This window comes from Haliotis asinina, chromosome 2, assembly GCF_037392515.1.
Source record: "Haliotis asinina isolate JCU_RB_2024 chromosome 2, JCU_Hal_asi_v2, whole genome shotgun sequence".
NCBI lineage: Eukaryota > Metazoa > Mollusca > Gastropoda > Lepetellida > Haliotidae > Haliotis > Haliotis asinina.
The window spans coordinates 42119932-42137375 of NC_090281.1; the positions used below are offsets into that span (position 1 = coordinate 42119932).

At 39.6% G+C, this 17444-nt stretch overlaps 2 protein-coding genes across 4 annotated transcripts in view; one reads left to right on the plus strand and one right to left on the minus strand.

The window, feature by feature from the left end:
- LOC137273720 (cubilin-like) overlaps positions 1-17444 on the plus strand; it is a 493514-nt gene that overhangs the window by 376329 nt on the left and 99741 nt on the right. The window lies entirely within an intron of this gene.
- Positions 1-17444, minus strand: part of LOC137273719 (argininosuccinate synthase-like) — a 38555-nt gene that overhangs the window by 4515 nt on the left and 16596 nt on the right. For all 3 annotated transcript variants that reach the window (XM_067806522.1, XM_067806523.1, XM_067806524.1), the window contains 7 exons: positions 9695-9819; positions 9364-9484; positions 8667-8741; positions 8383-8453; positions 6995-7116; positions 5361-5445; positions 1937-2001 (listed from right to left, as the gene is read on the minus strand). In XM_067806522.1, coding sequence (XP_067662623.1) covers positions 1937-2001; positions 5361-5445; positions 6995-7116; positions 8383-8453; positions 8667-8741; positions 9364-9484; positions 9695-9819 — 664 coding nt within the window. The remainder of the gene's footprint in view (positions 1-1936; positions 2002-5360; positions 5446-6994; positions 7117-8382; positions 8454-8666; positions 8742-9363; positions 9485-9694; positions 9820-17444) is intronic.

The window sequence follows — 17444 nt, forward strand, 5'->3', positions numbered from 1 at the left end:
CCTACATACTTCTACATTCACCAGGTGACTTCATGCCCACCTACATACTACTACATTCACCAGGTGACTTCATGCCAACCTACATACTTCTACATTCACCAGGTGACTCCATGCCAACCTACATGCCACTACATTCACCAGGTGACTTCATGCCAACCTACATACTTCTACATTCACCAGGTGACTTCATGCAGACTTATATACTACTACATTCACCAGGTGACTCCATGTCCACCTACATACTTCTACATTCACCAGGTGACTCCATGCCCACCTATATACCACTACATTCACCAGGTGACTTCATGTCCACCTACATACTACTACATTCACCAGGTGACTTCATGTCCACCTACATACTTCTACATTCACCAGGTGACTCCATGTCCACCTACATACCACTACATTCACCAGGTGACTTCATGCCCACCTACATACTACTACATTCACCAGGTGACTTCATGCCAACCTACATACTTCTACATTCACCAGGTGACTTCATGCCCACCTACATACTACTACATTCACCAGGTGACTTCATGCCAACCTACATACTTCTACATTCACCAGGTGACTCCATGCCAACCTACATGCCACTACATTCACCAGGTGACTTCATGCCAACCTACATACTTCTACATTCACCAGGTGACTTCATGCAGACTTATATACTACTACATTCACCAGGTGACTTCATGCCCACCTACATACCACTACATTCACCAGGTGACTTCATGCCCACCTACATACTTCTACATTCACCAGGTGACTTCATGCCCACCTACATACTTCTACATTCACCAGGTGACTTCATGCAGACTTATATACTACTACATTCACCAGTTGACTTCATGCCCACCTACATACTTCTACATTCACCAGGTGACTTCATGTCCACCTACATACCACTACATTCACCAGGTGACTTCATGCCCACCTACATACTTCTACATTCACCAGGTGACTTCATGCAGACTTATATACTACTACATTCACCAGGTGACTCCATGTCCACCTACATACCACTACATTCACCAGGTGACTTCATGCCCACCTATATACCACTACATTCACCAGGTGACTTCATGTCCACCTACATACTACTACATTCACCAGGTGACTTCATGCCCACCTACATACTTCTACATTCACCAGGTGACTTCATGCCAACCTACATACTTCTACATTCACCAGGTGACTCCATGCCAACCTACATGCCACTACATTCACCAGGTGACTTCATGGCAACCTACATACTTCTACATTCACCAGGTGACTTCATGCAGACTTATATACTACTACATTCACCAGGTGACTTCATGCCCACCTACATACCACTACATTCACCAGGTGACTTCATGCCCACCTACATACTTCTACATTCACCAGGTGACTTCATGCCCACCTACATACTTCTACATTCACCAGGTGACTTCATGCAGACTTATATACTACTACATTCACCAGTTGACTTCATGCCCACCTACATACTTCTACATTCACCAGGTGACTTCATGTCCACCTACATACCACTACATTCACCAGGTGACTTCATGCCCACCTACATACTTCTACATTCACCAGGTGACTTCATGCCCACCTACATACTTCTACATTCACCAGGTGACTTCATGCAGACTTATATACTACTACATTCACCAGTTGACTTCATGTCCACCTACATACTTCTACATTCACCAGGTGACTTCATGCCCACCTACATACTTCTACATTCACCAGGTGACTTCATGCAGACTTATATACTATTACATTCACCAGGTGACTTCATGTCCACCTACATACTTCTACATTCACCAGGTGACTCCATGCCCACCTACATACCACTACATTCACCAGGTGACTTCATGCCCACCCCTGTATTGCTATATTCACCATGTGACTCAGCCCTATATTACCTGTGTATCAATAAACTCACCTCTTGATTTCATGCCAATGAATCTGTTTTCCACCAGGTCAACCTGGCCAATACCATGCTTGCCCCTGAAGAGAACAAGACCATGTGATAAGTTGACACATACTACAATAACACCATATTATAGGTACAATGGCTAAACCCTTGCATTAACCACATTCAGACGAAGGCGAAATCCAATCCATCTTGAATTTATTTGAAGATGTCGTTAATATTGATGTTACTGACGCCTTGACGCTGTAGCTAATTCAGTCAATGTCAAAATACACTGCAGTAAGTATTCATCTCCCAATGATTACTGTATTGCAATGGTGAACAAATTTATTACAGATTGACATTGGACTGTGGAAACTATTGTAAGACAATGTTTGTTGATTTTATGACACTTCAATCTTTCAGCTCAGTTTGGCAATATTTTATGTATACTTCACCAGGTTTCATGTTTTGACATCACAGTTACCCTCACCTGACTGTATGCATATCAAACCTTGATAGCACAACACTGACATCTTCACTTACACTCAGTAACAAGTTTTAATAGTGACTGCATCACTCACTAAGCTGTCCAGCAATTCATATGACCTTAAATTTCTGATGAAAACATGCCTCACTAAGCCTCGTAGCATCAAGGGGGCGGTGGGGTAGCCTAGTGGTTAAAGCATTTGCTCGTCACGCCAAGGAACCGGGTTCGGTTCACCACATGGGCACAATGTGTGAAGCCCATTTTCTGATGTCCCCCGCCGTGATATTGCTGGAATATTGCAAAGAGCAGCGTAAAACTAAACTCACTCACTTGTAGCATCGACTCATGATTTGACTGTACACCCACATCATCGAATGTGGAAAGGTAAACGCTGTTAAGACTACATCCCAGAATTATATCTTGACATGCTCAGCTAAACAACAACTACAGGATCTGTTAAGGCAAACAATACCATTTACACAGTTAATCACATTCTGACATCAAGCGCTGGTTTCAGAGTGTCCCTTGCAATAATATGATTGATCACAGGTTGTGTCAATAAAGGTCGTAAATTTTCTTTTGATTGTTTATTGCAGGCACGGTTATGGTGACACTGTGAGACCGAATCTGTCAGGGATACGTCTTCATGAATGTATGCATAAAAACAAAGACAGTCAATCCATGACTGATTCCACATAATGAACCTTCACAAGAAAAAATGATAAATTTATCACATTATATACTCTTTCTTTCCCCCAACTTTTTTTTCCATATATTTTTTAAATGGATTGTTCACTGCGTTTTTATTTGATCACTATATGTGTTTTGTTCAAAGGAGATTAATGTTCCTTACTAAACCTCCATATATAATCATACATAAAAATATTATCACAGATATGACATCCATTGTGTTTCATTAAAAACAACCCAGTTACACAGGGAACAACTATACTCAAACAAGTGATAGCAATTATCGGCGTTGAATGATATGCCTCAAACTTTACATAGAAAGACTGTTACCAGACGACATTAAAATCTTTCATCATACATCTACCTTTACCAAATGAGTCCGAGGGATTTTATCCCACTTACAAAGAAACCCTCTTCTTAGCTTGCACATGGATTCTCCATCCACCTAGAAATGATCTTACTTGTTGTTTGGGTGGGTGGGTATGTGTGTGGGTGGTTGTGTGTGTCTGTGGATGTGTGGATGTGTGTGGGGAGTCTTTTAATGTTCAGAGGATTTGTTGAGACTGAGGATAGAAGTGGTGAAACCAAGTTTTATTCAAGCTTTGTTGACAACCTTTCTGAATCATCTGAAAACAGAGCTGGATTAACAGGAAATGTGTTATGCTTGTTCTGTTTTAGGTCAGATGTCAGAAAGATTTAAACCCATCAAGATGATGTTTTCTTATTTGAAAAAAGGTCTGGTTATAATGGGTATCAAGACTGGGGCCTCCTTCATGGATCTCCTTGCTGTACAAGTCTTGTGAAACAGCCTCATGAATGGCCAAGTGTGATTCATCTTTTGCCCTTTTTTTGCAAGTACATGTAATGGAGATCAATGCACCATTCACAAGTTTGACTATTTTCCAAAGGTCACAGCACCTTACATATTTTACTGACAGCTAATTTCAGCTAATTTCAGTTTGATGTACCAACTTCAGGTTTAGGAGGATGTACCATTATGAAGCACTAATATGCACAGCAAACGATGTCACTGTGAAGTAACTCCTGCATGAGACTCAGCTTGTGTCTGTCAATCCTGGTATATTGATGGCATCACTAAGCACCTATCACCAATAATTGCCAATATCCAATAAGGCCATACATCAAAACATGATAACCAATCTAGCCATGTGTTCTGTTACTTGTTGATTGCAAATCAATAGCAGAATTGGCCTGGTAAACATCCTGGGACAAAATGATTAGAAATCAATACAACACTCACGTAATCACAGTCAATTGCATGTGACAGTAACAAAATGCTCACTATTTTGGAATTTTAGCAACAAGTAACTAAAGCTGTAACACTGAGTATAAGTAACTGACAAAGGACATCAGTTACAAACATACGCCCAAGGACAAATGGAATATCATCTTTACAGTGTCATCTGGCTGGGGAGAGAGTTGTGCTCATCTCTGAAATTTCTGGATAGACACACAAAGCTAACTGAACATACATTTATGAATGTCGTTTTATGGCACAATCAGAAACAGATGACCTCTATTATGTGACTGCATGTTACATAAATCTTGAAGAAACATCCATAACAGCTGCCATAAACAGATAGAAGTTTCTCTGAAATATATTTTCTGCCCACATATTTAAACAGAAATTTTTAAAAATTTGTCGTCCAAAGATATATTTAGATCCAGTGTCATAGAATAATGAATACTTATTTGTAAGTAGCTGACAGAGACATACAATAAATCTTGACAACCTTATACATCTGGAATCTTTTGGAAGACAACAGCTTACTAAAGCTGTGAAATATACCTGTGTCAACTTGGGGAATTTGATGTATTTTACATCAATAAATAGATCTACACAATGATGCAAGGATGTTCATTCACTTCCTGATGGCACACAATATACTGTATGTGGATACATGAGAAAAGCATTCAACACTAAAGATAACAACCTAACTATGGCAGTTCTATCCACAAAGTGAACCTCCCTATGATGGTTCTATCAACAAAATGAACCTACATATGGTTTTCTATCAGTAAAGTGAACCTACCTATGGTAGTTCTATTAAAGTGAGACCACCTTGGTAGTTCTACTAAGAAAGTGAACATTCCAAAAGTAGTTCTATTAACAAGGTCAGCCTACCAGACGTGACCTGAAGTTTAAGGTGAACCTACCTGAGGTGACCTGAAGTTTAAGGTGAACCTACCTGAGGTGACCTGAAGTTTAAGGTGAACATACCTCAGGTGACCTGAAGGTTTATGTGAACCTACCCAAGCTTGTTGAGGTACATGAAGAGATCAAAGGGGGTGCTCTTCTCTGTCCCATCTTCCAAGTTCTTCACTTTCACTGGTACACCTGACAATTACATTCAGTGTAGAACCATTACCATACAAGTCGATCTCATCTCACCCTTGACAATCTCCAGGATGTACGTACGTTCAGATAAATTTCCACTAGTACCCTGGATGCGCCTACGTTTGGCCTGGTTGCTGTATCATCTCCCATTCTGCCTACACCTTCTCAGTGTAACCAGTCACTGCTGATAACCTGGTACAACCAAACTTGCCAGTGTGAACTAAGATGGCATCAGCAGCTGCAAAGGTTTGTTCACTGTGCAACTCAAGTTTACACAACAAAATTAACTACTAAAATACTCTATGCAAGAAATCAGTTCTTCTACCTCTTTCACGGTACCTCTGCAATAACTGTGTTGCCATGTTTAATCAGTGAGTTATGACAGAAGTTATAATTGGTAAGGTCACCTTCCCAGCATAGACTGGATAAAAAGTGAACAGAGGGAGGTAACATAATTATCAGTTCCTAGCTGGAGATGCATCCTGGGTACTACACAGTCTAAGTAAACTTATCCTCAGTAGTTTTCGTTACACTCCACCACTGAGTCTAACAACACCTTATGGGAGGTCGCGTCAGGTAACCTTTGATATTGACCAATCAGAACACAACTTACCAAATCGCGAAAATGCACATTCGCACATACCATATGAACTTTTTATCTCGAAAAGGTTCGTACCCGAACAATTCCGAATGTTATTTAGCGTATGATCGCTTCCGGATGATGCACACAGCGTACATACTGCCATGACAACGGTGAGTAAACAGTCGCTGAAAATAGTGTTTTTGACAATATTCAAAGATGTTAATTTGCGGAAATATTAGCTAATGGTAACCATGTCAACAGAAAACCCTAAGCGTATATACTGCAGGTCAAATAACTGTGTTATATGCTGATTTTTGTTTGTGGAGAGATCTGTGTTGGTGACCTGAATATTTTGAAAGTCCCTCTGATCCATAAATAGTAGCCGTTGTCTGATTGACTAAATCTATTTAACCGTCTCGCATTTGACTGGACCGTCATTGGTTGCTCAAAGGTTACCTGACGTGACCTTCTACTAGGTTTTGTTAGACTCAGTGGTGGAGTGTAACGAAATACACTGAGACTAAGTTTACTTAGACTGGGGTACAACAGGAAATACATCAGAACGTCTACTCTAGAGATTATTGAGGATTATCTTGACCCTTAAACACAGTATCAAAATGGTATGTTCGCTCATCTTTGAGTCATGATCAGTCATCAGAAAGAGAGTATCAACAAATCCATATCGAATTGCACAAGTTAATCATGCAACACATCTCTTAATAACATATGTGCTTTGACTATCTCGAACTTCCTACAGGGTCTAAACATTTGGTATATCTATGGTAGTGGTAGATCATCTCCTGCTATGTCCACACAGTACATACAACAAACACCCCATAGTCCATACTTCCATGCTCTAACAACAACAAAGACCTAACACAGGCCATTAAGCTCTCCACTTGGTATGAAAGTTACACGTGGTTATAGGAAACTCTCCAGTGTCTTTGCACACCTTATCATGCATACCTGCTTTAAACTCTATTTCAAGACGCTCTGCCTTGTCTGGTGCTTTCTCAGGAAGTACTGACATTTGGAAGAGATCGTCTGGTGCATGATGGTTAGGATCTTCCAAGACACCCGACTCGTAACTGTAACAAGAAACACACATTCAAATGGTGTACACTTTCTCACAGCATTCTTGAATAGTTCCCATTCACCCAGTATCTACATCCTTGGACATAGTTACACCATCCAGTACCTACATCCTTGGACATACTTACACCATCCAGTAACTACATCCTTGGACATACTTACACCACCCAGTATCTACATCCTTGGACATACTTACACCACCCAGTATCTACATCCTTGGACATACTTACACCACCCAGTATCTACATCTTTGGACATAACTTACACCACCCAAGATCTATGATGTTGCACATACTTACGCCACCCAGTATCTACCCCTTTGAACATGTTTACACCACCCATGTCCAGTATCTACATCCTACACCACCCAGAATCTATGGCTTGCAACATACTTACGCCACTCAGTTTCTACATCCTGGGACATATTTATGCCACTCAGTTTCTACATCCTGGGACATACTTACGCCACTCAGTTTCTACATCCTGGGACATATTTATGCCACCCAGTATCTACCCTGTAATGGACATACTTACACCACTCAGTATCTTCGTTCTGGCATGTACTTACATGACCCACTATGTATGTCCTTGGTCCTTCCTTAGATCATCTGCTAATCTATATCCAAATCTATCCTTACCCAACACTGAATCAATATCCCCAAACTTTCTTACCCCACCCACTGATCTATACCCCTATCCCAATCCTGACACCATCTGCTAATCTATACCCCCGTGCTGCCTTGCCCACCTGGCTGTTCTACCAGCAAGAGGCCCCTCTCGTACAAAACAGCAAAAGGTGACAAGAAAATGATGATTGTTTGTTAAACAACTTTTTTATTCCGGTGTCCCAAATTATGAGACACATCATCAGAGTTGGTCTGTCGATTTCATGTGGCTGTGCAAAATTTGGTTTTGTTGCAATTATTCAATTTTGTGTTAGTAAGCAATTCATCGGTCTCAAATGGAATCAAACGGATTGTAGTCTATATCACCATGCTTCCTTACACCACCCACTAGGCTATATCATTGTGCTTCCTTACACCACCCACTAGGCTATACCACCGTGCTTCCTTACACCACCCACTAGTCTATACCACCATGCTTCCTTACACCACTCACTGGTCTATTACCCCGTGCTTCCTTACACCACTCACTGGTCTATACCACCATGCTTCCTTACCCAACCTCTATGGTCAAGATGAAGCACTCTGAAGTACCCAGAGTCTAACCCATGTCCCCAGTTCTTCCCCTAGCACCATCACCTTATGTGCATCATGTTGGCATCCATACTCCAGGGACTCTTCTTGGTCACAGGTAATGGGATGCCTTTTTGCTGAAACAAATACACAAACAGGATAATGGTCTATTTCTATTTCTTTCCAGAGGAGTTGACAATATGCAGGACAACACAACTATTCTCAGTTTATCCTGAGACACAAACATGACAGTGGGAAACAACAGAAGTAATGTTGATTTCATTCTGAACAATCAACACAAATTGCTTTTAGATGTCTGTGAGAGATCCCAATCCAAACTGCAAAATTACCTTCGCATAGTCAAACAGGTCAGTCCTCCCAGCAAACCTGTTATAAAACTCAGGCAGTCGCCATGGCGATATCACCTGACAACAAGAAAGTTGTTATATCAAAATATTCAGTCTCCAACACAAAAGATCCGAGGACACCACATTGCAGATGATGTCAAAACAACCCATGCCAAACAACTAACAACCAGTGAATTGACAGGAACTTGACATTAGCCTTAGCCAATAAGATTCAATAGTTTCAAAATGGTGACTACATTCCAAGACCATGCTTTGACAAAATACATTAAAAAACATCAAAAACGGAACCAAAGAACATTCTGAGAATGTCTAATAGATGGCTGATACTGTACAGCTGTGCCATGAAGTCTCTTCTTTTAAACTGTACATCTTTTTACAGACTGTAACTGTTGTTCAAAAGGCCATGAGTTGTTGTGGTTGGAGGATTAGAAAACACGTTCAGACTTCACATTTAAGCAACACTTTGACCAATCAGACATCATTCTGAAGTGACCAGTAATGGAATATCCTCAGATCTTCTTGAGGCAGTAGTGGTCTTACTTAATTAGAATGAAAAAATATCCTCTACATTAGACAAACTTACAACATTTAACATATTCTAGAGTGAGAAATCATGAATTAAAAATTTTCATTCTTTGACTTGCAGAAGACATACATATTAGATGTCAATGGAACATACCTGTATGCTTGGGTGAAGAGCATAGGCTCCCAGCTCAAATCTGATCTGGTCATTTCCTTTACCGGTGGCTCCGTGGGCTACATACTGGGCACCCTCTTCTATGGCAATCTTCACCATAGCACTACAGTGTGTGATAGAGAGACAGGATATACATGTGTGTAGATGAAACACAGCTCATAGAGTACGATGACAGAGACTGTATCATTCTTGTGTTCATAAACATGAGTCAACTATGTAAGAAGATAATTCAAGGACACAATATGTGCAGTACCCAGCAGGTGGATGTAATATCTCTTGGCTATCTGAAGAGCAGGTGTGTGGTTTAACTTACCGGGCAATAAGTGGCCGAGCTAAAGAAGTACCCAAGAGGTAGCGGTCCTCATAGAGAGCATTAGCTCTTATGGCCGGCCAGATAAATTCCTCAACAAACTCTTTCTGTAGATCAGGACATATCATCTGAAAGTATAGCAACATATATGTGGATAATGACAGCTACCATTCAAACATGAGATCAGAGACATTTCCACTCAAACGCAACAATGCACAACTGCACTACTGCACCCAGATACAACATTTTTTTTCCACCAAGATATGATTGTATATTTTTCATGGGAACTGTGAAGGTCAGGGTTACAATTATGCTTGTCTTAAGAAGCGATGGATTGGGTGGTCACTCTTGCTGACTTATCTGACACATCATCTTATTCCAATTGTGTAGGTCGATGTTCATGCTGTTGATAACTGGTCCTAACTTGATTATTTACAGAGCACAGTGAGTTTATAAGCTGGAATACTTTGAGTGCAGTGAGAACAAGAACAAGAACCAAGAATAATCATTCTTCATGGCATAGCAGCAACACTATGTTCGCCAAACAGTATCAAATTAGGAATCAAATTTAACCATCTCAAATCACCATTTGTAAGACAAATTTGTTTCTCAACAAGTGACAGTGACAACAATATTTTTTGTTTTAAAGTTTCTAAAGTAAGACAAGTGAAAGAATTCACTGAACCTTTCAAGAAAAAATACAAATTTTAGTCAACCTACAACAAATATCAAAATCCTGAACATTTTCTACTAATTCCTAATCCAGTAAGATCTGGTTGTGACTTTCTTCAAGCCACATACAGAAGTGCAACTGTGTGACAAAAATACCTTACCAAAGGATACTTCATCATCAACCGGAAGTTAAATACCAGCATCTCCCATAAAACATTTCTCATCAGTACGTCTGACTTTTACTGAAGGGTTCTGAAAATCACCTCTAGACAGTTGCCTTACAAAGCAAGGAACACAGCCAGTGTGTGGAATAGTTTCCAAATTTTGTTAGCCTGTTGGGTTAACTTTGCCTGCATTTACTAGCCCACAAAGAAATTCACAATCCTGAAATTTTACTGTAGCAACTAATCAAAAGATTACAAAAAAAAAGATGAGCTAAAAGATTTTGTTGACATGACACAAGTTTCATCATTAACTTGCTAGTATGATGTACATTCTTTCAAAGCCATAATTTTGCATGATTTAAAAGTGTATTACTACTTAACAAGTTGGACAGAGAGTTGTACTTACAAAATGACCCCCCCAAAAATTCACTATTTCTCCATGCTCACATAGCTGTGGCCATACTTTCCTTCTCGGTCAAGTAGCCATTTCGATTGAACATTTGAGGAAAAGATACCTGGCTCTCTATAGACATAGGACACCAGTTGCTGCAGTGAATGATTAGAATATAACTATAAGCCCCTGTATAAGACCAGCTTTATGAAATGACAAAGAGCTAGGATGTCTGGACTTGTAAAAGCATGATATTTATGAATTCATATATGGATCCATTCTCTGGCAACAAAGGTCCATTTCAAGGCAAAAGGGGTGATGTGATCATCATCACGGAGAGTCAATAGTGAGTTGTGCAATCTGCCACAGGAACATGAGATTTAAAGTCCATGGAGCTTGACTTACAAAAATTTGCAGATAAGGCAGAATTTTGTCTTTCAATAGCAATATATTGACATGCTGCTTTTAGTGATGTAAACAACTGGGGAAATATAGGAAATATATATGTTTCAGCCATGTATTTTCCTGGGATGCAAGAAAATTTGTGGCATCATCTATAGGGATGTCACCTGCATGAAACATGATACACTGCTAGATGATGTATCTGGTAGAGACATACATGATACACTGCTGGATGATGTATCTGGTAGAGACATACATGATACACTGCTGGATGATGTATCTGGTAGAGACATACATGATACACTGCTAGATGATGTATCTGGTAGAGACATACATGATACACTGCTGGATGATGTATCTGGTAGAGACATACATGATACACTGCTAGATGATGTATCTGGTAGAGACATACATGATACACTGCTAGATGATGTATCTGGTAGAGACATACATGATACACTGCTAGATGATGTATCTGGTAGAGACATACATGATACACTGCTAGATGATGTATCTGGTAGAGACATACATGATACACTGCTAGATGATGTATCTGGTAGAGACATACATGATACACTGCTAGATGATGTATCTGGTAGAGACATACATGATACACTGCTAGATGATGTATCTGGTAGAGACATACATGATACACTGCTGGATGATGTATCTGGTAGAGACATACATGATACACTGCTAGATGATGTATCTGGTAGAGACATACATGATACACTGCTAGATGATGTATCTGGTAGAGACATACATGATACACTGCTGGATGATGTATCTATATGGACATGGCTAGCTCATCTATCTGGTCAACACATACATGGAACACTACTAGCTGAAATATCTGGCCCACACACACATGATACACTACTAACTTAATTATATGGTTGACACATACATGATACACTGCTAGATGATGTATCTGGTAGAGACATACATGATACACTGCTAGATGATGTATCTGGTAGAGACATACATGATACACTGCTGGATGATGTATCTGGTAGAGACATACATGATACACTGCTAGATGATGTATCTATATGGACATGGCTAGCTCATCTATCTGGTCAACACATACATGGAACACTACTAGCTGAAATATCTGGCCCACACACACATGATACACTACTAACTTAAATATATGGTTGACACATAAATGATACACTGCTAGATGATGTATCTGGTCAACACATACATGATACACTGCTAGATGATGTATCTGGTCAACACATACATGATACACTGCTGGATGATGTATCTATATGGACATGGCTAGCTCATCTATCTGGTCAACACATACATGGAACACTACTAGCTGAAATATCTGGCCCACACACACATGATACACTACTAACTTAATTATATGGTTGACACATACATGATACACTGCTAGATGATGTATCTGGTCAACACATACATGATACACTGCTAGATGATGTATCTGGTCAACACATACATGATACACTGCTGGATGATGTATCTATATGGACATGGCTAGCTCATCTATCTGGTCAACACATACATGGAACACTACTAGCTGAAATATCTGGCCCACACACACATGATACACTACTAACTTAATTATATGGTTGACACATACATGATACACTGCTAGATGATGTATCTGGTCAACACATACATGATACACTGCTAGATGATGTATCTGGTCAACACATACATGATACACTGCTAGATGATGTATCTGGTCAACACATACATGATACACTGCTAGATGATGTATCTGGTAGAGACATACATGATACACTGCTAGATGATGTAGCTGGTAGAGACATACACGATACACTGCTAGATGATGTATCTGACAAAGACATACATGATACAGTGCTAGATGATGTATCTGACAAACACATACAAGATACACTGCTAGATGATGTATCTAGTCAACACATACATGATACACTGCTAGATGATGTATTTGGTCAACACATACATGATACACTGCTAGATGATGTATCTAGTCAACACATACAAGATACACTGCTAGATGATGTATCTGGTCAACACATACATGATACACTGCTAGATGATGTATCTGGTCAACACATACATGATACACTGCTAGATGATGTATCTGGTAGACACATATATGATGCACTGCTAGATGATGTATCTGGTCAACATGTACAGGATACGCTGTTAACTGATTTATCTCACTGACACATACACGATGCACTGCTAGATGATGTATCTGACAAACACATACAAGATACACTGCTAGATGATGTATCTGGTCAACACATACACATGATACACTGCTAGATGATGTATCTAGTCAACACATACATGATACACTGCTAGATGATGTATCTAGTCAACACATACATGATACACTGCTAGATGATGTATCTGGTCAACACATACATGATACACTGCTAGATGATGTATCTGGTCAACACATACATGATACACTGCTAGATGATGTATCTGGTCAACACAAATATGATACACTGCTAGATGATGTATCTGGTAGAGACATACATGATACACTGCTAGATGATGTATCTGGTCAACACATACATGATACACTGCTAGATGATGTATCTGACAAACACATACATGATACACTGCTAGATGATGTATCTGGTCAACACATACACATGATACACTGCTAGATGATGTATCTAGTCAACACATACATGATACACTGCTGGATGATGTATCTGGTAGAGACATACATGATACACTGCTAGATGATGTATCTGGTAGAGACATACATGATACACTGCTGGATGATGTATCTGGTAGAGACATACATGATACACTGCTAGATGATGTATCTGGTAGAGACATACATGATACACTGCTGGATGATGTATCTGGTAGAGACATACATGATACACTGCTAGATGATGTATCTGGCAGAGACATACATGATACACTGCTAGATGATGTATCTGGTCAACACATACATGATACACTGCTAGATGATGTATCTGGTCAACACATACACATGATACACTGCTAGATGATGTATCTGGCCAACACATACATGATACACTGCTAAATGATGTATCTGGCCAACACATACATGATGCATTGCTAGATTATGTATCTGGTTGACACATACATGATACACTGCTAGATGATGTATCTGGTCAACACATATATGATACACTGCTAGATGATGTAGCTGGTAGACACATATATGATGCACTGCTAGATGATGTATCTGGTCAACATGTACAGGATACGCTGTTAACTGATTTATCTCACTGACACATACACGATGCACTGCTAGATGATGTATCTAGTCAACACATACAAGATACACTGCTAGATGATGAATCTGGTAGAGACATACATGATACACTGCTAGATGATGTATCTGGTCAACACATACATGATACACTGCTAGATGATGTATCTGGTCAACACATACATGATACACTGCTAGATGATGTATCTGGTAGAGACATACATGATACACTGCTAGATGATGTAGCTGGTTGACATATTCATGATACAGTGTTACCTGATGTATCTGGCAAACAGCTAGCTGATGCTAATATTTCACAGGTTTAACTGCCCAAAACCAAAAGGCTTGAGAAGCAAACCAAATATTTCAAAATATATTCTTATTTGCCTTCTATAAGCATCGCTCCATGGTTGGATCTGAGATGTGAGACTTGAAAACAACAGTATAACTGATGAATAAGTTTAGACAGTGGCATTCATAAAGCACAACAAGCTGTTTCAGTGAACATATGAACATCAAACAGTAACAAGAGTCATCAGAAGATGACATATCCCCCAAACCCCCACATATTTGAATGGACAAATCATCTGACAGTAACTTATTATGTTTTTAGACTATGTCTGAATTGTTTCCATGGAATTCATGAAAAATATAAATGGCATATATCTGTAATCAGAAAAAGTCACCATTTCAAGATCTGTCAAGATCATATATCTCCCAAGATCTTTTGAAAAATATGAAATGGTTTTTGAGTTGTGCTTCGGAAACGAAGTCCGCAACGTGTTCATGAAAACGACAAAATAATAAATCACAAAAACCTATAAATACCAAAAGGCACCACTTTGGGGTCTGCCACACATATCTACCAAGTTCTACTGACGGATATTGAGAAGTTTCTGAGTTCTGCTCCGGAAACAAAGTCCACCCCACCATTAGACTAATACCAAAATGTTCCATGGAAAAATTAAAAAAATAAAAATGCCAAAACTGTGTAAACACAGGCACAAATATAGGTTGAGATTATTATATCTATCAAGTTTGGTCTAAAAATATTGAACGGTTTCTGAGTTATGCTCCGGAAACAAAATCATTACGGATGGATGGACAGACGATGCGTCGACTATATCCCATCGACTATTATAGTGCCGGGGGGATACAAATATTAAACATCCGATTACAGTAGAAGCAAACTTTGCTTGGATTTTTTTTTTGTTAAATGAAACAAGCCACCTCAGATTTCTGCATGCTAATTAAGATAAGCACCACTTATTTGTTTCTATTTTAATTTTGCCTGACCCAAGCTGCTTGGTAAGCTCTGTGAAGTATATATACAAAGTACAAGACCCTAGTAGATATATGAGGAATCAGGTGATGAACATGTTACCACAGTGTCAAGTTATCTAGCACAAGCCACTTTCTTTGTTTTGTTCTTTTCTCCCAATTGAGTGTCCTGGCCAACATGCAACTTCTCCGATGAGCTAGCAGACTGCCGTCAACCGCTACTTGATATGTGGACTGTTATATGAACATATACTTGTGTGAAACAGCTCAACAGCCCACTTACACATTCAGCAAACTGGATACATGTTTACATTTGAGATATTCAGTAGCATAAGAGAAAATTGTATGGAACACTATGACGGAGCCCAGTATCACCCTCAACAGAAAGTCACCAGACATGAAGGTTGCCAGTGCTATGTCACGGACAAATAATTGCCCTTGTAATACCACCATCAGCTGTTGAACGCGCTAGGAAGTCTATTTCAGTCACAGTCACCAACTATGAAATGAAATTAGCTTGTGTATTGATCCTCCGCCAGATGAGGGATTTGCTGGGCCTCCTGGCCCACACTAAGTTCTCCTTCCTATGAGAGTCACATAGTAAAGCCAAGCCAATTGACACCAGTATCCACTTAATGCAAATAGACACTGATTTCATTAATCCAAGTAATGTGATTTGACCATGTTATTGTCATGAAAGAATTTCTGTTTGACAGTAAGTGATTATATGACTGTGGCCTGAGAAGTCTCTAGCAATATGAAAATAATGATTACCCGGAAACTTCCCACATAGCCTTACACTGCCAGCTCAGGCCAGTGCTGCAGAGTTGTGACATGGAGGTGAACAGTGTCCAGTTAAGAAGACGCTGTGTACATACAAAATAAGGCCACAGATTGACCTCACTGGACATCCCGCTGAAGAATCCAGTACTTGTATGACAAGAAGGTCTTTGTGCTTAACATCAGTATGGGTGTACACAATACTCGTATGACAAGAAGATCATCATGCTTAACATTAGTATGGGTGTACCCAGTACTTAGATGACAAGAAGATCTTTGTGCTTAACATTAGTATGGGTGTACCTACTACTTGTTTGAAAAGAATCATATGAGGCACTTGACAGGATTTGGTGGACACGCTCGCTGACTTGGTTGACACATGTCATTAGTTCCCAATTACGTAGATCGATGCCCATGCTGTTAATCACTGGATTGTCTGGTCCAGACTTGATTAAATACAGACCTCCACCATATAGCTGGAATACTGCAGAGTGCAGCATAAAACTAAACTCACTCATGCACTCACTCACTCACGAAAAGTATCACTCCAATGAAATATACATAATTACATAATTTAAGCACATAAGATTGAGAAACACTTCAGAGAATGAACCACAAAAGCAATCAAACATCCTGCAGAAGTATAACATAAAGATGAATACAACCACTCTTTACATCAACCCTTTGCACAACAACCCCTTGACATTCAAACAAGACAAACACATGGTGTTGTACTTGAAATATACCTGTTTGACAATAGCCTGATTGTTACCATTAATCGTAAACCAGGCATGACACTATTGTACAGAAGTGACATACCAACTGCAGAAACCA